The 16,802-nt window shown below is 38.1% G+C and overlaps 3 protein-coding genes across 3 annotated transcripts; all 3 read left to right on the plus strand.

Annotated features, from left to right (window-relative positions):
- Positions 1 to 461: 461 nt before the first annotated feature.
- Positions 462 to 3,595, plus strand: LOC149017387 (SEC1 family transport protein SLY1-like). Its single transcript, XM_089151737.1, has 2 exons — positions 462 to 573; positions 713 to 3,595. Exons 1-2 carry the CDS (start codon positions 543 to 545, stop codon positions 2,545 to 2,547), a joined length of 1,866 nt encoding a protein of 621 aa, XP_089007863.1. The 5' UTR covers positions 462 to 542; the 3' UTR covers positions 2,548 to 3,595.
- A 3,958-nt stretch (positions 3,596 to 7,553) lies between these two features.
- Positions 7,554 to 9,408, plus strand: LOC149017388 (uncharacterized). Its single transcript, XM_089151738.1, has 3 exons — positions 7,554 to 7,810; positions 7,952 to 8,092; positions 8,189 to 9,408. The coding sequence occupies exons 2-3, from the start codon at positions 7,975 to 7,977 to the stop codon at positions 8,710 to 8,712; spliced, it is 642 nt and encodes a 213-aa protein (XP_089007864.1). The 5' UTR covers positions 7,554 to 7,810; positions 7,952 to 7,974; the 3' UTR covers positions 8,713 to 9,408.
- Positions 9,409 to 10,982: 1,574 nt separating this feature from the next.
- Positions 10,983 to 14,078, plus strand: LOC149017389 (butanoate--CoA ligase AAE1-like). The gene is made up of 2 exons (XM_089154165.1): positions 10,983 to 11,628; positions 12,282 to 14,078. The coding sequence occupies exons 1-2, from the start codon at positions 11,305 to 11,307 to the stop codon at positions 13,755 to 13,757; spliced, it is 1,800 nt and encodes a 599-aa protein (XP_089010291.1). The 5' UTR covers positions 10,983 to 11,304; the 3' UTR covers positions 13,758 to 14,078.
- The last annotated feature ends 2,724 nt before the right edge of the window (positions 14,079 to 16,802 follow it).

A 16,802-nucleotide genomic window follows, 5' to 3' on the forward strand; every position in this document is an offset into this window, starting at 1 on the left:
GTAGAATTCAATGGCCATTAACTTGAAAATGATTTATTTTAAATTACATTTTACTTCCCTCATTCTGAAAATGCAAAAAAAAAAAAAACTCAAAGGACCCAAAGAAAGGGTAAAATGCTTGATATGATGGAACTATTTCTGATGTGTTTAAGTGTTGACCAATTATGTGCAGCACTGAGTTGTCTACGGTCCAGATCTACGGTCCAGATCTAAAGTGGCGGTCCAAATTCAATTTTGACCACTTTTTTTTTTTTTAAGTTTAAGTTTAAGTTTAAGTTTCTGAGGGCAGTTAAAAAAAAATTGCGCAGCACTGACGATTTCGATTTACTACTCATTTTCTCTTTCTTCTTTTTTTGTTTTCTTAAGTTTCTGTGGGGCAGTTAAAAAAAAATGGATCTGGACCGTTGGCAGCTCCAAGCACGACCATTTCTGATGGAGCAAAGGACTACAACGAAAAAAAAAGAACTATCTTCCTAAGGGGAAAATATAAATCCCCCGAGAGAAAGAATTCGATTTTTCTGCAAACGGTGTTGAAGGTGAAAATGGCGCTTAATCTCCGCCAGAAACAAACCAGTAAGACTTCCTTCTACTTCTATTCTCTCAGTTCGAGCTTCAAAGATTAACTCAGAAGCAAAGAAACGAATCCTTACTAATTTGCTTTTTATCTACTATGCTTTAGTTTCATGGATTTTCTGATTCATTTGATGGATAGGTTGTATCATTCGGATGTTGAATCTAAATCAACCCTTGAATTCGAGCGGCAATGTGGACGACGAGGTTTACAAGATCTTGATATACGACAGGTTCTGCCAGGACATTTTATCGCCTTTGATCCATGTCAAAGAACTCCGCAAATACGGAGTGACTCTGTATTTCCTCATCGACAAAGAGAGGAAACCAATCCCCGATGTCCCTGCTGTATACTTCGTGCAGCCGACTCCATCAAACATTCAAAGAATCGTTGCAGATGTATCTGTTCCTATCTACGAGAACTTCCACCTGAATTTCTCGTCCTCCATACCTCGGCCACTGCTCGAGGGTCTTGCCTCAGGAGCCATGAAGTCAGATTCAATTGATCGGATCTCAAAGGTGCACGACCAGTACTTAGAATTTGTGACGCTCGAGGAAAACATGTTCTCTCTGGCGCAGAAGTCATCTTATGTCCAACTGAATGATCCCTCTGCTGGGGATCGTGAGATCGAGGGGATCATAGAGAAAATTGTAAGTGGATTGTTCTCTGTCCTGGCAACACTCGCTGTAGTTCCCATCATAAGGTGCCCACGAGGGGGACCTGCTGAGATGGTCGCATCTGAACTGGACTCTCGACTGCGTGATCATCTGATTTCAAAAAACAATTTGTTTACAGAAGGAGGAAACCTAGGGAGCTCTTTCCAGCGTCCAATTTTGTGTATTTTTGACCGGAATTTTGAGCTTTCTGTTGGAATCCAGCACGATTTCAGGTATCGTCCACTCGTCCATGATGTTCTTGGCTTGAAACTTAACAGGTTAACTGTGCCAGGGGAAAAGGGTGGTCCTCGTTCATATGAGTTAGATCAGTCAGACCCATTTTGGGTGGCAAATGGGTCATTGGAATTCCCAGAAGTTGCTCTAGAGATAGAGAACCAGTTGAATAAATATAAGAAGGATGTCGATGGGGTGAATAAGCGGACGGGTGGAAAAGATACGGAAGACTTTGATGGTCAGGATTTGATTGGAAACACAAAACATTTAATGAGTGCTGTGAACTCACTGCCTGAACTTACAGAGAGGAAGCAGGTCATTGATAAGCACACCAATATAGCCACTGTGCTGTTGGGAGAGATCAAAGAGAGGTCACTGGATTCTTATGTTAAGAAAGAGAATGACATGCTGATGAGAGGAAGCATTGATCGAAATGAACTTCTTAGTGTCCTCAATGGCAAAGGCTCAAAAGTTGATAAGCTAAGATTTGCTATAATTTACCTCCTTTCTGCGGAAACTATCCCTCAGTCAGAACTAGAAGCAGTGGAAGCTGCTCTGAGAGAATCCCAGGTGGACACTTGTGCATTTCAGTATGTAAAAAAGATAAAATCACTGAATGCATCTTTGGCTTCAGCAAGTTCTGAAAGCAAGAATAACATTGTTGATTGGGCCGAGAAGCTGTATGGACAATCACTTAGTGCTGTGACAGCAGGTGTGAAAAATCTATTATCAGGTGATCGGCAGTTGGCATTGACAAGAACTGTTGAAGACCTAATGGAGGGAAAACCAAACCCTGATATTGACTCATACCTCCTGTTTGATCCTCGTGCCCCAAGGTCAAGCTTGGGGGCCAGTAGCAATTACTTGAAAGGACCATTCAAGGAGGCAATTGTTTTCATGATAGGTGGTGGAAATTATGTTGATTTTGGGAGCTTGCAGGAGTTTGCACACCATCAGCAGCCTGCCAAACATGTTATATATGGAACTACTGAGGTTCTCACGGGAGCTGAGTTTGTTGACCAGTTAACGCTACTTGGACAGAAAATGGGGTTAGCCAGTAGTCCTGAGTCCAACCCATTGAAGTAGATAGCCAATTTTTGCTCAAAATGTTGTTTTTTTATTGTGTACAAATGAAGTGGGTGGCTTACAGGCCGTTCAAGGTCACTACTTAGCAGAGATGCTTGTCTATCTGAATCCAATCTATTTTGATGTATTTGCTTTTGAGATCAGCTTGATGTTGATTGAGAACCCAAAGATGGTTTTATATAGGACATGCTCTTTCTACTGATTATGTGAGTGTCTTCAGCATTTACCTTTCTGTTTTTTTGTTTTTATCATATATTTGCCTCATTTTCATTTTTAAAATAGAATGTTTCACTTCCTGAACAGAAGCATTAATGTAAGCCACTATGATCTGAATCCTTTTCTGGGATTCTTCTTCCATGGAATCCCACGTTATATTTTTGTTGGAAAATTGCTAGCTATGAATTGTAATTTGTTGGTTATGCATTATTTTACAGAGGTAGTATTTGATGTTGGTTGGTGGACTTCATATAGCCATATAAGCGAGTACTAAAGTCATAATTATTTCTTTGATCTCCTGAACTTTCATGATAACATTTTTACTCTGTATGGAAATGGTTTGCAAACTATTCTTTTGTGAGGAAGTTATTTCATAGATTGAACAGTCATAAGCTCAGAGTCACTAAGAAAATTGTCGATGAACAAGTTCTTGGTCGGTAGGCTTCTTTTGGCTCCTGAGCGCATGGATCTGGAATCACTTGAAAGTTAACCCTGATGACTCTCAAAATATGCAAGCAATATTCTGTTATGCTCAAACAGCAAGGGGAATGTTTCAGTTGACTTTTGGCTGGGGTGATTTGAAGTTCTTTATATCCTTATTGGTCGTTTATGGATCTGCCGGTCTCATATAGAGGGCTTTTCCATGAAAAGCTTGTTCAGTAAGAGGAGGATTTAGATTCGAGGTTATCATTGATACATCTTGTGGGAGTATGGAAAGAGAAGAATGACAAAATGTTGGAAGATTGCTGCAATCTCATCCAAGGTATATGCAGTAAAATATTGGTTGGTGATTTTGTACCCAGCTGCTGAAACATGTGTGGTCATTTCGCATTTATCTTGGAATAATCTTCTGGTGCAGTTTCAGCCAGTTGAACAAGTAATAAGAAAAATATTTTGTTCTGCAATATGAACTTTGGTTTTGGTCTGTTTTGGGTTCAATATGATTATTTTGGATTGCAATATGATTTAATCTATGAAAGTAGAATATTACACCTAGCACAAGGACTTTTATTATATTTTGGATTGCAATATGATTACTTGTTGCAAAGGAGGTTCTCTGTATTTTATCTTAGCAGATGGAGAACCACTTCAGGATGTTCGTTCCATTCAGCTTCTTGCAATGATCAATTGAAGAACCTTTAAGTGCAGTCAAAGTCATCTGTGCCTAGATTGCTTTTGTATGTTATATGAAGACTCTGCCTTTTTGTTTGCATAGTTGATGAAGTTGTGTCTTACATGTGAACCACATGAAAATTTTGAGTTAAAAACAAAATGAGAGAGGGGGAAAAGAAAAGAAAAAAAGAAAGAAGAAGAAGAAGAAGAAGGTTGGGTGGGGATATTAGGATGGTAAACAGTTGAAAATCCTAACAAAAGTATGCATTTTTTGTTACAAAATACATAAAACAAGTAAATAAAGAGATGCTGAAAAGAATTTTGGGTAAGAAAGTCATCTGTGCCTAGATTGCTTGAAGAACCTTAAGTGCAGTGAAAGCATCTGTGCCAGATTGCTTTGATGTATAGAGCTCGCCTTTTGTTTGCAGTTGATGAGTTGTGTCTCTGGAACCCTGAAAATTTTGGTTAAAACAAATGAGAGGGGGGAAAGAAAGAAAAAAGAAGAAGAGAGGTTGGGGGGGATATGGTGGCGGAAAATCCCAGTGCTTTTTGTACAAATCATAAAACAGTTAAAGAGATGCGGAATTTTGGGTAAGAAATGCACCATATATATCATTGTGTAGTTGGGAATTTTTTTTAATTTATTTTACTTTTTCTATTTCCCTTTTTTTTTTTTTTTTTTTTTTTTTTTTTTTTTTTTTTATTTTTGGTATTTGTATTATTATTGTGTTCAATTGGTTATGCAGTCCTTTTTGAAAGATTTAGTATTCATTTACAATAATATTTCTAACTGGAGTTTCCTTGATGTGGGTAATAGGTCCTCTGACTGTTAGATTGATCAGAGATGTGTAGTTTGATGAAGAAAGAAGAGAAGAGGGCCATCATGCTTAGCCAATCAAGCAGCACAAGTTGAGGCCCTTGTATTTGATTTGTTCCACTTGATGGGCCAGGCCTAATCCCCTTATTTGGTATTTAAACTACCCTATGCATGGGCCCGTAACCACCTTACTACTTTATTAGGTGATTGGTACTAGTACCTAGTTGCTTGTTTCTATTTTTTCAAGTAGCTACAAGTTGGATTTTTTTTTTTTTTTTTCAGTTTTCTATTTATAGATGTATGTAGAAATTAGTTCTACTATGAGCGTCTTTCTCTTTTAGTGGGTTCTACATTGTAAGGAATTCCTTCATTATGCAAGGGGGAAACCTTAGTTTCTGTTTATTAATAAAAACAAAAAAGGGCTGTTACTATGCCCCACGACTTGAAGACAACAAAGAAAAACAAGAACGGTTGGGACTGGCTTGATGCTTGGTTTGCTGTGAGTGGTTGGAACCAGTGAGATAGTTGAGAGGCCTTTCCATCTCCCTTCTACCTTCATTTCTTCATGTTTTCGGTACATGTTCTGTATGCAACTGCAGCCCTGTACAGGCCGTTATTTGTTGTGTTCTGTTACTGTTTTTGAGGGCCACTACTTGGGTATTTTTGTGTTTCTTAAATTGCTGTTTGAGGGCTGCAGATCCCTGAAATGTAGTTGTTCACTGGTAAATCTTTTGTTACATCTGAGTTTTGGGTTCCAAGGAGAAAAGCTTTGTGGTTTTCATATTCTTTCTTAGTCATGGCGGTGTCTCATCTCATCTGTTCAATTGGTACAGTTTTTTTTTATTTTATTTTCTTTTCTTTTTTTCAACTGCTGATACTAGCCTCCCATTCATAGGGATTTTGGGGTTTTCTTCCTTGTGGACTAAATGGGTATCATGAGCTTCTAGAAATCTCTTGGAAGTGAATTTAGTAGTTTCTTGTTCTGAGTTATCCAGCCATTGGAATGAATGTATTTTTTTCTCATATGATGATTAACCAGGGGAGTCACTTTTGTGGTCTGTATTCTGGTGCTCTTTTGCAAAGTGGATAAGGATTTATGGTCGTCGTTTTTAAATCTGAAGTCAGTTTTTACCTTCATCCTTCGCCATGACTTAGATTAGAACCAGTCTTTGAGAGGTTGAATTACGTCAAGAAATCTAATTATTTTATTAATTTGGGACTGTACTGAGTAGTGTTTCAGGGAATGTCAGAGACTGTGCAGCTCTTCAATTCTATTGGGATTGAATTCTATGGTGATCTTAGATTGAATCCACCTGGGTGGCTGTGAAATCCAGAATTACGTGCTCCTCAGATAACTTGCAAATTGTTTGCACGTCGCATAAAGGTAACTTTAATCCTGAACCTGAATTGGCAGCAGTGCTCTGGGGTCTTTGAGTTTTTAAGCGAGTTGTCCATGAGTTCAGACCATGTTTCCTGGGATTTAAGTATGCAACTTGCACTTCCTGGTGCTCTTTTTTGACTCCTCTTTCCCTTTGTTTTCTTTTTGGTTCTTTTTAGATTTTGTTTTTTCTCTTGCTTTGTGACTATGAACAACATAGTTTTCAGATATTTATGGTATAGCATAACTATTCTCATTTTATATGTCGTTCACTGAAAGGAAACAAGCCCTATAGTTTATGATCTTTTCTTGTTTTAGAGGAAAATCAGTGATTGAACCTTTGGTTTCTGAAATCAATTTACATCTTGACTGTTCAACTGTTTTTCTGATACAAAATACTTTACCAATTAACGTTTTGTACATCATTCACTGAAATGGGACATTCCCTGTAGTTTATGATCTCATGTTGTTTTAGAGGAAATCTTTGAGTGAACTCTTGGTTTTTGAAATTAATGTCTGGACTGTCGGACACTGAATGTTTATATGCCAAGTTGATGACTTTGATGTGCTTATTGTTTGTTTGACTAAGATTCATCAGTTAAGACACTACTTTATTTAACTTGAAGCTGTTGCTAAGATAATCACATCTTAATTGTATGCCTTCATGATATGATATGGCTCACATTGAAGGTGCTAAAAGAACAAGGCTCGGACCAAAATGACTTTCAAGAAGTAAGGATAGGTGTACATGACTTTGGATTAACAAAGATTGGCTCTGAATGTATCTGAATGATGAAACAGGATTCATGTAATCAAATCCTGATATTAAACTTTAGTTGATTTGAATTTTATACCACAGATTCCATTTTTGAAATCTGAGCTAGTTTAGGTCTTGTTTGTTTGTATTGTTTTATTAAGTTATCTGTGGTCGGAGGTGAGGAAATATTTAGTGTTTCCATGGATCACAAGCCATTTATTGTCTGCAGAAGTGAGGACCTCATTATCGTCTCAAGTGGAGAGTAACTGTTCAATCAACCCTTACTGAGCAAGGATAGGTGTTTGTTTGTTCACCATGACTGTTGAAATAGAGTTTCTGGTGCTTCAGGTTTGTGGTTCTACTATGTTTCATGTGATAGTGAGGCATTCTTCGAGTCTGGATCGTCTCCCCCGACGGCTGTTGACCACAAATTATAGAGGGGCCAATAGGATTCGGGTGATGATGTTTTTTATTTAATATTTTATTATTTTTTACTTGTGGGCCTCCGTAATTTGTGGTTGTAAGGCCGTTGGAGGAGCACACCCGTCAGGGAAGATGATCCACAGTCGCATTCTTATAACCCTAACAGGAGATAACAGATACCTGTTGTTTTCTTCTTAGAACTATTCTAGGCCTGGCGATTAGCAAGTACGCGTCGGAGTTGGGGGGCGCTTTTAGCATCATGCGTGTCCATTTGGATAAGTATTCATTTGTTAGACCGGTGGCATTAAGCCAATTATTACGACATGGATTTGGCCATGGTATTGGACCGGTCGACCCGCCTCGATTCAAAATTCGAATAGCCCAATTATGACGTCATACACTGACACTTCCCACATTCAGACTGAAATTTGACCGTTGGAGTCTTGAAGAACCCCACACCTCCATTTATACTAAATGTGACAAAGAAAACTACGCATTGGCTGTTTCCTGAAGCGAGTTGAGCGGAATTCTAAAGAAGAAGCGAGAGATCTATACACAAGTAAGTACTCCATCCTGCATCCTTGTTTCTCCAATCAGTGTCTCTTGGCGAAACCCTTAAATTTCATGAAATCTTCGTTATGGATCTGTATTTTTTTGTTTTCTCCCCAAAAAAACCTAAAAATATGAAATGTTATTTCAGCGTTCTGCGATTTCCTGTCATCGATGTCTAAAGCAAGATCGCCTTCGGATCGCAAGCCCCCGCTTGCTGAGTTACCGAGCAGACTTCGTTGTCCCACCAGGATCTTGCGCTCCAGTGTTCGTTCCACCAAAGCCTCATCAGGTCATTCAAGATGAACTACTTCGTAGTATATTTCTAAACCCTATATCGACATCTCAGAAAAATTTTTAATAATCTTTGTTGATACGCCTGCAACAGATTCTCCTGTGACAAAATCCCAGATGGTGAGTCGTTCGTGGGATCTGGAGGAATCGCGCACGCGACTGGCTGAACAGTCCATTTCGTGCGAGTTGAGAGCCTTGGCAAAGATGGTTGAACACGAATTCGGGAGTAATGATTTTTCTACTGCTGTCTGTCCGAAACCAAGTGTTCTATTCGAAAGGGGGAGATTCTATGACGAGTACTCTGCTCGGAGGAATGAAAGGCTAAAGAGAAAGAAATATGGTGAAACAGAGGAGGTTTCTAGGAGTAGCGCCTGTGGTCTTGGCGTTGCTCTTCAATCTGGTAAGAAGAGAGATACAAAGAAATACGACAAGTTGAGGAAATCGGTCCCTGCGAACTTCTCGATTGGGGGAACTGAGACGAACACTCCCAGATACTGTCTGCGGAGTAGCACGAAGGCCAAGGAGAACAAGCCGCCTACCGTACCCATAAACGCGAAGAGATCTGTGGGTGATGGAGATCGTAAAGTTGCCGAAGTCCGCAGGGTTCGAAAAAGCTGAAAGCTCCGCATGTTTTGCCATTTTATTCTTTAGTTTTGGGTCATTTTTTTGCTTTAAAAGATGACAAGAACGTTGATCTTGTTTTCTCATGGATTTGGATTGTTGGATATCCTAAATGGAATCTGTGTGTATCTAGGAGTGATCTATGACTGTTTTTTAGGGATAGTTTTCTGTAGTTCTCTGAAAAGAAAGTGGTTTTTCTCTAAATACTAGAATATAATTCAATGAGAAGTGATTGCAGTGCGTTTGACATTCGAGTGTTGTGTCCAAGCCGCTTGAAATCGGTGAAAATCTAGATGGAAATTGGCCAGAACCAGGTGCTCAGATGATTCGAGATTCTTATTGAAGTCGACCGAAATAGTCACGGCTGGCAGAAATCAATCAATTTGAATTCCGACCGCAATTGGCACATAATGCCGGCAACATTAACCAAGCCAAGCATCCAAAGAGGTTCCCAGACTGGCTGTTTGTCTTCGTCCTAAATCCATAATAGTGCTTCCTATATACGTGAAATCACTTGAAGCATGGCAAACATGATTCGTAGATGCGCTTCAGCATTTCATGAGATTTGTATCACTTGCTAAAATAAAGGTGTCGATCGGTACGGTTTTGGTATTTGTAAAAAAGGTTCAGTACGGTTTCAATATTGAATCGGTACAGTAAACAGAGTATCTAATGTGTTACACTTTTGGTAGAAACAAACCTACGCCACTTTTATTATTAATTCATTAGATCCTAATGAAGTTGCGATCAAATAATCGAAAGAATCTGATACTAACAGAGACCAAGCAAATAAATCTAAGAAGAGAAGTGAAGAACGAAACGAAAAACTGAAATAGGGAATTATGAATAGGGTAAAGGTAAACTATTTTAATTGTTAAATTATATTTCTATCCATTAATTTGGTACAGTTTCGATATATACCGACGGTATGAGTACCTGAAACCGGAAACATACCAAAGAAATTCGGTTGCGGTACATATTGTACTGAATTTTGAACTATGCGGTATAGTGCAGTTTTAGACAGCACAGTTCGATACGGTTAAACTATTTCGATATGCAATTGACACCCTTACACTCAATAAAGACACTAGAGGACCAGTTTTACCATTTTCTTAGGGTTCCTAGAACCATTTATGAATCTATGCCCCACTAGAACCAAAGGAGGTGGCCAAGTATCTACTCAACCTAGGGGTGCAAGTTTGGCCCTAACGGCCCTGACTTGCCATGAATCAAATAGGGTTTGAACTCAAGATTTTGGCCCTGAGGGCGAGTTAGGGCCAAAATATTCTAGCCCTGACCAGGGCTAAGGGCAGGCATGTGATTACTCTTTGGCCCGCCAAGTCTGTCCCGATCGATCTCTAATTTTTTGACATTGGCCCTGATTCTGACCCTAATCTTGGCCCTAATTTTGTCTCTGGTGCTTGATCTCAATGAATTAGGAGCAGGGACAAGGATATGGCCAATCAGGGTCACGGCCAAGGTCAAGTATAGGGTCAATCAGGGCCAAGGCCCTGGCCGTGTCTCGGGTCAAGTATAGGGCCAATCAAGGTTAGGGCTAGGGATAGGGCCAATCAGGACAAGCGCCAAGTATAGGGCCAAACAGAGCTAGGGCTAAAGCCAATCAAGGCTAGAGACAGGACCAATTAAGACCAAAAATATGGTCAATTAGGGCCAATTAGGACAGGAATAGGTTTGGCTTGACTTGGCCCTGTAGGCTTAGGAGTAGGGACATAATCATTGACCCTAAATTAGAATCTGGGCGAAATAAGTTTAAATTAGCATATATAGGGCTGGGCTACAGCCCTAGCTCCTAGCTCCTAGCTCCGCCACTATTGGGTGTTAATAAAGAATAGATTTAAAGTATCGGTATCGAGTATCGTATCGGTCAAGTGATTTTAAGAAACTATCGTCTTGTATTGAGTATTGTATCGCTTTAGCTAATATATTTTAGTGTAATTCAATAGAGAAACGTATCGATATATCGTATTAGTTAGGTCAAATATGAATACGTATCGACTAGCATCATATGGTATCTTGGATACTTTAAACCTTAAATAAAGACGATGACGGCAGATGGTTTTGGTTGTAGAAAATTGATATACTGATTTTTTTTTTTTCCTCTCTCTAAAGATATATTTTATATTAATTTGTTGGGAGACAAGCGAGTCCCCTTTTTTTTTTTTTTACCTTTTGTAAAGGGATAGTCCTAGTTTATATTAATTTGTTGGGAGAAAAGAGATTCTGGCCTCTTCATTAAATTAAAAGGTGTCCGTGTCACTACCTTGTAGAACGAAAAAGTACTGGTTCACTCTTACGTCGCCGTCCGTCAGATTGATTCACGATAAGCATTAACTTCACAGATTTTGGATAATTTGCCGGAGATTCCACAAATGGTCAACGCTTTTGATGCTTTCCAGTAATTTGGCCAAAAAAAAGTAATTGGAGAAGCTAATTAGTTGGACTCTCTGAAGACTTGTAAATTCGAACTCAAGAAAACATGGTTGCATGCCAGGTTTCTTGAATTCGCATTTGGAAATCAAGCGGAGAAATCTGAGCAGGAAACTCTAACTCTCTCTCTCTGCGGCCAATATGAACTTCATGTCGAAATCCTTTCCAGCTCGGATGGTCTCACTTTTGAGATTGCGTCGATGTTTGCTCCAGAGGTACCAGCTTCTGCATATTTCGGAGATCGGCACGTCCGAGTCCCTGAAATCACCAGAGGGTTTGGAACCATGCTCTGCAAATTACGTTCCTCTGTCTCCGATCAGTTTCTTGGAACGAGCCGCTCGAGTTTACAGGGATAGAACTTCTGTTGTTTATGGGGATGTTAAATATACTTGGGGAGAAACTCTAGAACGATGCCTCAGACTTGCTTCTGCTCTCATCCAGAAGGGAATTTCCCGAGGCGATGTCGTAAGTTCTCGTCTACTGAATCTACTTCTTAATTTAATATCAATTAAAACCTATATTTTTTGCTTTCTGATGGGTTCTACATTATCTTCTTCTTCTTTGCCCCTTTACCCTTTTCTTCCTTGCAAGATGGTATAGTAGTCAACAGGCTGAGTTTACAGTGTACCCCTTGTCTAGTAATAACGATAAAGGTAGAAACTTCATCGCCGAAAGATTTTAATTTTAAGAAATAAGAGATTGCAATAATTAAGAAGTTGTAGAGAAGATTTGCTTGGTTTTGTATAATAAAATGTGCTCTTGTGGGATACTGTTAATGCGATGAAGCGTGCCACTGTGAAAGGCTAAAAAATTTGTATGGCTGCTCGTTGTTCAGATACCTCATTGATCATAGGTAGGGCTTCCTCTCATGTAAAATTCTATGAGAATCTTAGCTTTGTTTACAACAAAATTTCTAGCATATGCAACTCTATTTTCCTCCAGAATGCATCAGTTAAGCAAGTTCTTTAATGTCCTTGCTGAAAATTTTGCTATCCCCCCCCCCCCTCCTCTCTCCCACAAGACTCTCTAAAGATTCAGAGGACACTATTCAGAAAATTCTTGGATTTTCAGTTTCTTTTGATACCACAGAGCTTCCTAATTTTGTATTGTCTGTGCAGGTTGCTGTATTAGCCTGCAACGTCCCAGCAATGTACGAGATGCATTTTGGTGTCCCAATGGCAGGGGCTGTTCTTTGTACACTCAACACTAGGAATGACTCAGCCACAATCTCTACTCTACTAAGACATTCGGAGGCTAAGATTATTTTTGTAGACTACCAGTTTCTTGGAGTTGCTCGTGCAGCTCTTGATCTTCTCTATAAGACAACAGGAAAGCAACCCCTCTTGGTCCTCATTCTTGATTCTCAAGTTGCTTCCACTGTCACTCAAGATTTTGATGTCACTTCAGAGGACCTGGAATATGAGAGTCTCCTTGAGATTGGCCAACCTGAATTTGATATCAGACGACCAAACGACGAGTGGGATCCAATTTCATTAAATTATACTTCAGGTACTACATCAAGCCCAAAAGGAGTTGTTTACAACCACAGGGGTGCCTACCTCAATACTCTTGCAACAGTACTTCTTCATGGTATGGGCACAATGCCTGTTTACCTATGGACTGTACCTATGTTCCATTGCAATGGATGGTGTCTCACTTGGGGCTTAGCAGCACAAGGTGGCACTAGCGTATGCCTCAGGAAAGTCACTGCTCAGGGCATATTTGAGAGCATTTCTGTTCACAAGGTGACACACATGAGTTGTGCACCTACTGTCTTGAACATGATTGTGAATGCCCCAGTTAATCAATCGAAGCTGCTTCCACATAAGGTGGAAGTAACGACTGGCGGTTCAGCACCACCTCCACAGGTCCTATACCATATGGAAGAGCTGGGTTTTAAAGTACATCACTTGTATGGCCTGACAGAGACTTACGGACCAGCTACTCTATGCACATGGAAACCTGAGTGGGATTCTTTACCTCCACATGAGCAGGCTAAGATCAAAGCCCGCCAAGGATTACACCATGTTGGGATGGAAGAGGTTGATATAAGAGACCCAATCACCATGAAGAGTGTGTCTCCTGATGGGAAAACTATTGGGGAAGTGATGTTCAGAGGTAACACTGTGATGAGTGGTTACTATAAAGATCCAAAAGCGACACAGGAAGCTTTTAATGGTGGATGGTTTCGAACCGGAGACCTTGGTGTGAAACATGCTGATGGTTACATAGAAGTGAAAGATAGGTCTAAAGACATCATTATTTCTGGTGGAGAGAATATAAGCACCATTGAGGTTGAATCAGTATTATTCAGTCATCCAGCAGTTCTGGAAGCTGCTGTAGTAGGACGTCCTGATGATCACTGGGGGGAGACTCCTTGTGCCTTTGTGAAGTTGAAGGATGGAACTAATGCGAATGCTAATGAGATTATCCACTTCTGCCGGGAACGGTTGCCGGCTTTCATGGCTCCGCGGACTGTTGTATTCGAAGACCTGCCAAAGACTGCAACTGGGAAGACACAAAAATATGTTCTTCGGCAGAAAGCTAGAGCATTGGGTAGCCTTTCTAGAGGGAAGAACCAACAGCAAATTTGAACAAAAATTAAGTCTTTGAAGTGGAAATGAAGTTACTCGTTGGGAAATATGAAGTAACAGGAAAATACTGAAGGCACCTCCCAAATGGGATCAAGATTCAGGACCATCAGGTTTGAAGTAAATTTGATCAGAAAACATTTTAGCCTCTAGCTAAGTGTATTTCAGCAGTACATGCAGAATAGTCATTTGAGGTCAAAATAAAACCTGAAAAACGAATAATAAATATATGGAAAAGAAAATGTGGGATCCAACATCCAAGAAACTTTGATTAGGTCCAAGCTCTTATAGTGCTTCTTGGTTACATGATTTTATGGATTTGAAATCCGGTGAATTATGAATCCGATTTTTAATTATTGTTTGATTTCTTCTGTTAATCGATCCGCATCAGAATCAAGAATCATATGGAATTATGAATCTTGCACAAAATTGAAATTATTTAGATTTATAATTTGTGGCTAAATTTATAGATTCTTCCGAACTGATAACATGTAAAATTCCTTTCTTTTAAAAAAAAAAATACAAACAAATCTTGACTCATGATGGTAATTTTCAAAGTGAATTAGGATTAGTATTAACGAGTTTAAATTACCGCAAAAGCTTTTGGTATTATTTTAATTTTAATTTAGGGCTTGTTTGGTTACATGAATCTAGAGATTTTAAATCTTTAGATTCATAAATCTGAGAATTATATCCGTTTAATTGTAAAAATCTCTAGATTTATGAAATCTAGAGATTCATCTTTTTACACTGAAAACATGAATCTGTAAATTTATGGGTAGGGGGTGAAATCCAAAGATTTCAAAAAAGTTATATATTTGCACATTCACAAATATCATGTCGATTAAATAGTTTTTTCGGATGAATCCACAGATTTCATTCCACAATCAAACATTTAATTTTATAAATTATAATTCCATAGATTTGAAATCTCTAGATATTTGAAATCTCCAGACTCATGTAACTAAACAGGCCCTTAGATCATTGACTTCCATTCACTTCTTGGGGCCAGGACCTTTCCAACATGTAGAAGCTCTCCACTATTTTATTTATTTATCTATTTTTGGATAGAAAGAAACTCTCAAGTCTCAACAAAGGGTTTGCATGGTCACACCAATATAGACTCAAAGCATGCCTCCTTCCTTGTAACATGATAAGTGAGAGCTTTAATGAAATTACATGTATTGCCTTTTTTTCAAATACCTTTTATCAAATCAGATCATTTAAATCCTTAACGAAAATGTGAAGGGTTTCATTTTCATTTCTTCACTGACCTTTTCTTTTTTCTTTTTTTTTTTCATACATAAACGGGATTAAAAAATTCAAATCAATTTAAAGAGAGCTAGTCAAACGATCCACCTGAAGGAACTCCTCTATACTTTGAGGGGGTTCCTTAAAAAAATGCGTAGGAGACTCCAATGTTGTTGTTTTCTTCGCCATCCAATCCGCAACCATATTTGCGCCTCTATTAGTATGAGTAATTATGATATTTTCATGCAAATCTACCAACTCTCGAATCGCCACAATAATTCTTGTCATCCTTCCTTAATTTTGAGCACTCAATAAAATATACTTGGAGAAAACATGATTCATAAAAAATTCATCTCTGACAGCTAGAAATTTGTCTATATTACACCAATAATTATAAAGAATCTTATCACCCTTGTGAATTATAATCAGGACAAAAATTTGTCAACATGGATCTCACGTGTCATGTGACTTATGTCTACATGAAAGGTGCATTCTAGAATCTTCATTGGAGCATCATGGACGTAGTTTTGTCTTTTAAAAGAAGAAGAAAAAAAATCTATGAAGAGGACAAAACAGATCTTGTCCCTTGCAATTCAATCTCTTGGTTGAAATTAATTACCTAAATAATGCATGTAAAACGTGACTCACCTAAATAATGCATGTAAAAGAAATATTACATATTTAAAAAATTAACAAATTACATATAGACCTCTTGAATTTAAATCACTTACATATATTATCTTTAAAAAAAATCAATTACAACGGCTCTTTACTGTTAAGTGTTGGGGTTAAACTTAAATGATGATATCATCGATTAGGAAATATATTAAATACTCATTATATCCTTCTTTCTTCTTTTGCCCTTTAAAGGGTTACTTTTAGATTTTGAATTAATTACATCTATTATTCTTTAAAAAAATATATACAATTACAAATGCCTCTCTAATGTTAAGTGTTTGGGTTAAATAATAATATATTACACTAACATTTACTATGTTTTAGAAATTCTTATACTACTTTTTTTATGTTAGTGTAATACATTATCATTTAACCCCAATACTTAATAGCACAAGGGCATTTGTAATTGATTTTTTTCTACGAATGGTAAATATAATTGATTTGAAATCTAGGGATTTAGATGTAATTTGCCAATTAGAGGACATCAAAAGAAAAAGGGTAAAATGGACATTTAATAGAATTTTTTACATGTAGGTCTTTTTATTGAAACATAAACTAATGTTAGGTCACATTAATACAATATATTACTTGTGTGTGCTAAAAAGACTAACACCGTTAATTACCGTTAAATATATTCAAATTTTAAATGTGAAAAGACCAACGTGTCCATCAGGTTATTTAATACATTGTGTTAATGTATGGTTTTTTAAAGAGATAATTGGTCATTAAGCATTAATTATATGGTTAAAAAATGTATATCCAAAAATAAAGAAAAAAAATTATAATAATACAATGTATTAAATAACCTAAGAGACATTTTGCTCCTTCAATTTTTGAAATTTGAATATATTTAACGGCAACTAACTATGTTAGTCTTCTTGGGACTCACACGTAATATATTGCACTAAGGGGACTGTTGCGTCTAGAACGTCTTCAAGGGCCGGATACTAGGATAACCACTTTAAGAGCTCTTCAACCAAGTCGGAATAGTTGAGATGCTTGTACTCACAAAGAAAACAAGAACGGTCCGGCCAAGTTTTGGCCGGGGAACTGCCTCGGACACCTAAGTCAGCCTAGGCAACAATAAGAGTTCTTGAAAGAGTTCTCAAGAATGAATAA

Source organism: Hakea prostrata, chromosome 4 (assembly GCF_041222555.1).
Source record: "Hakea prostrata isolate BN-2017 chromosome 4, UWA_Hpros_2, whole genome shotgun sequence".
NCBI classification, from domain to species: Eukaryota; Viridiplantae; Streptophyta; class Magnoliopsida; order Proteales; family Proteaceae; genus Hakea; species Hakea prostrata.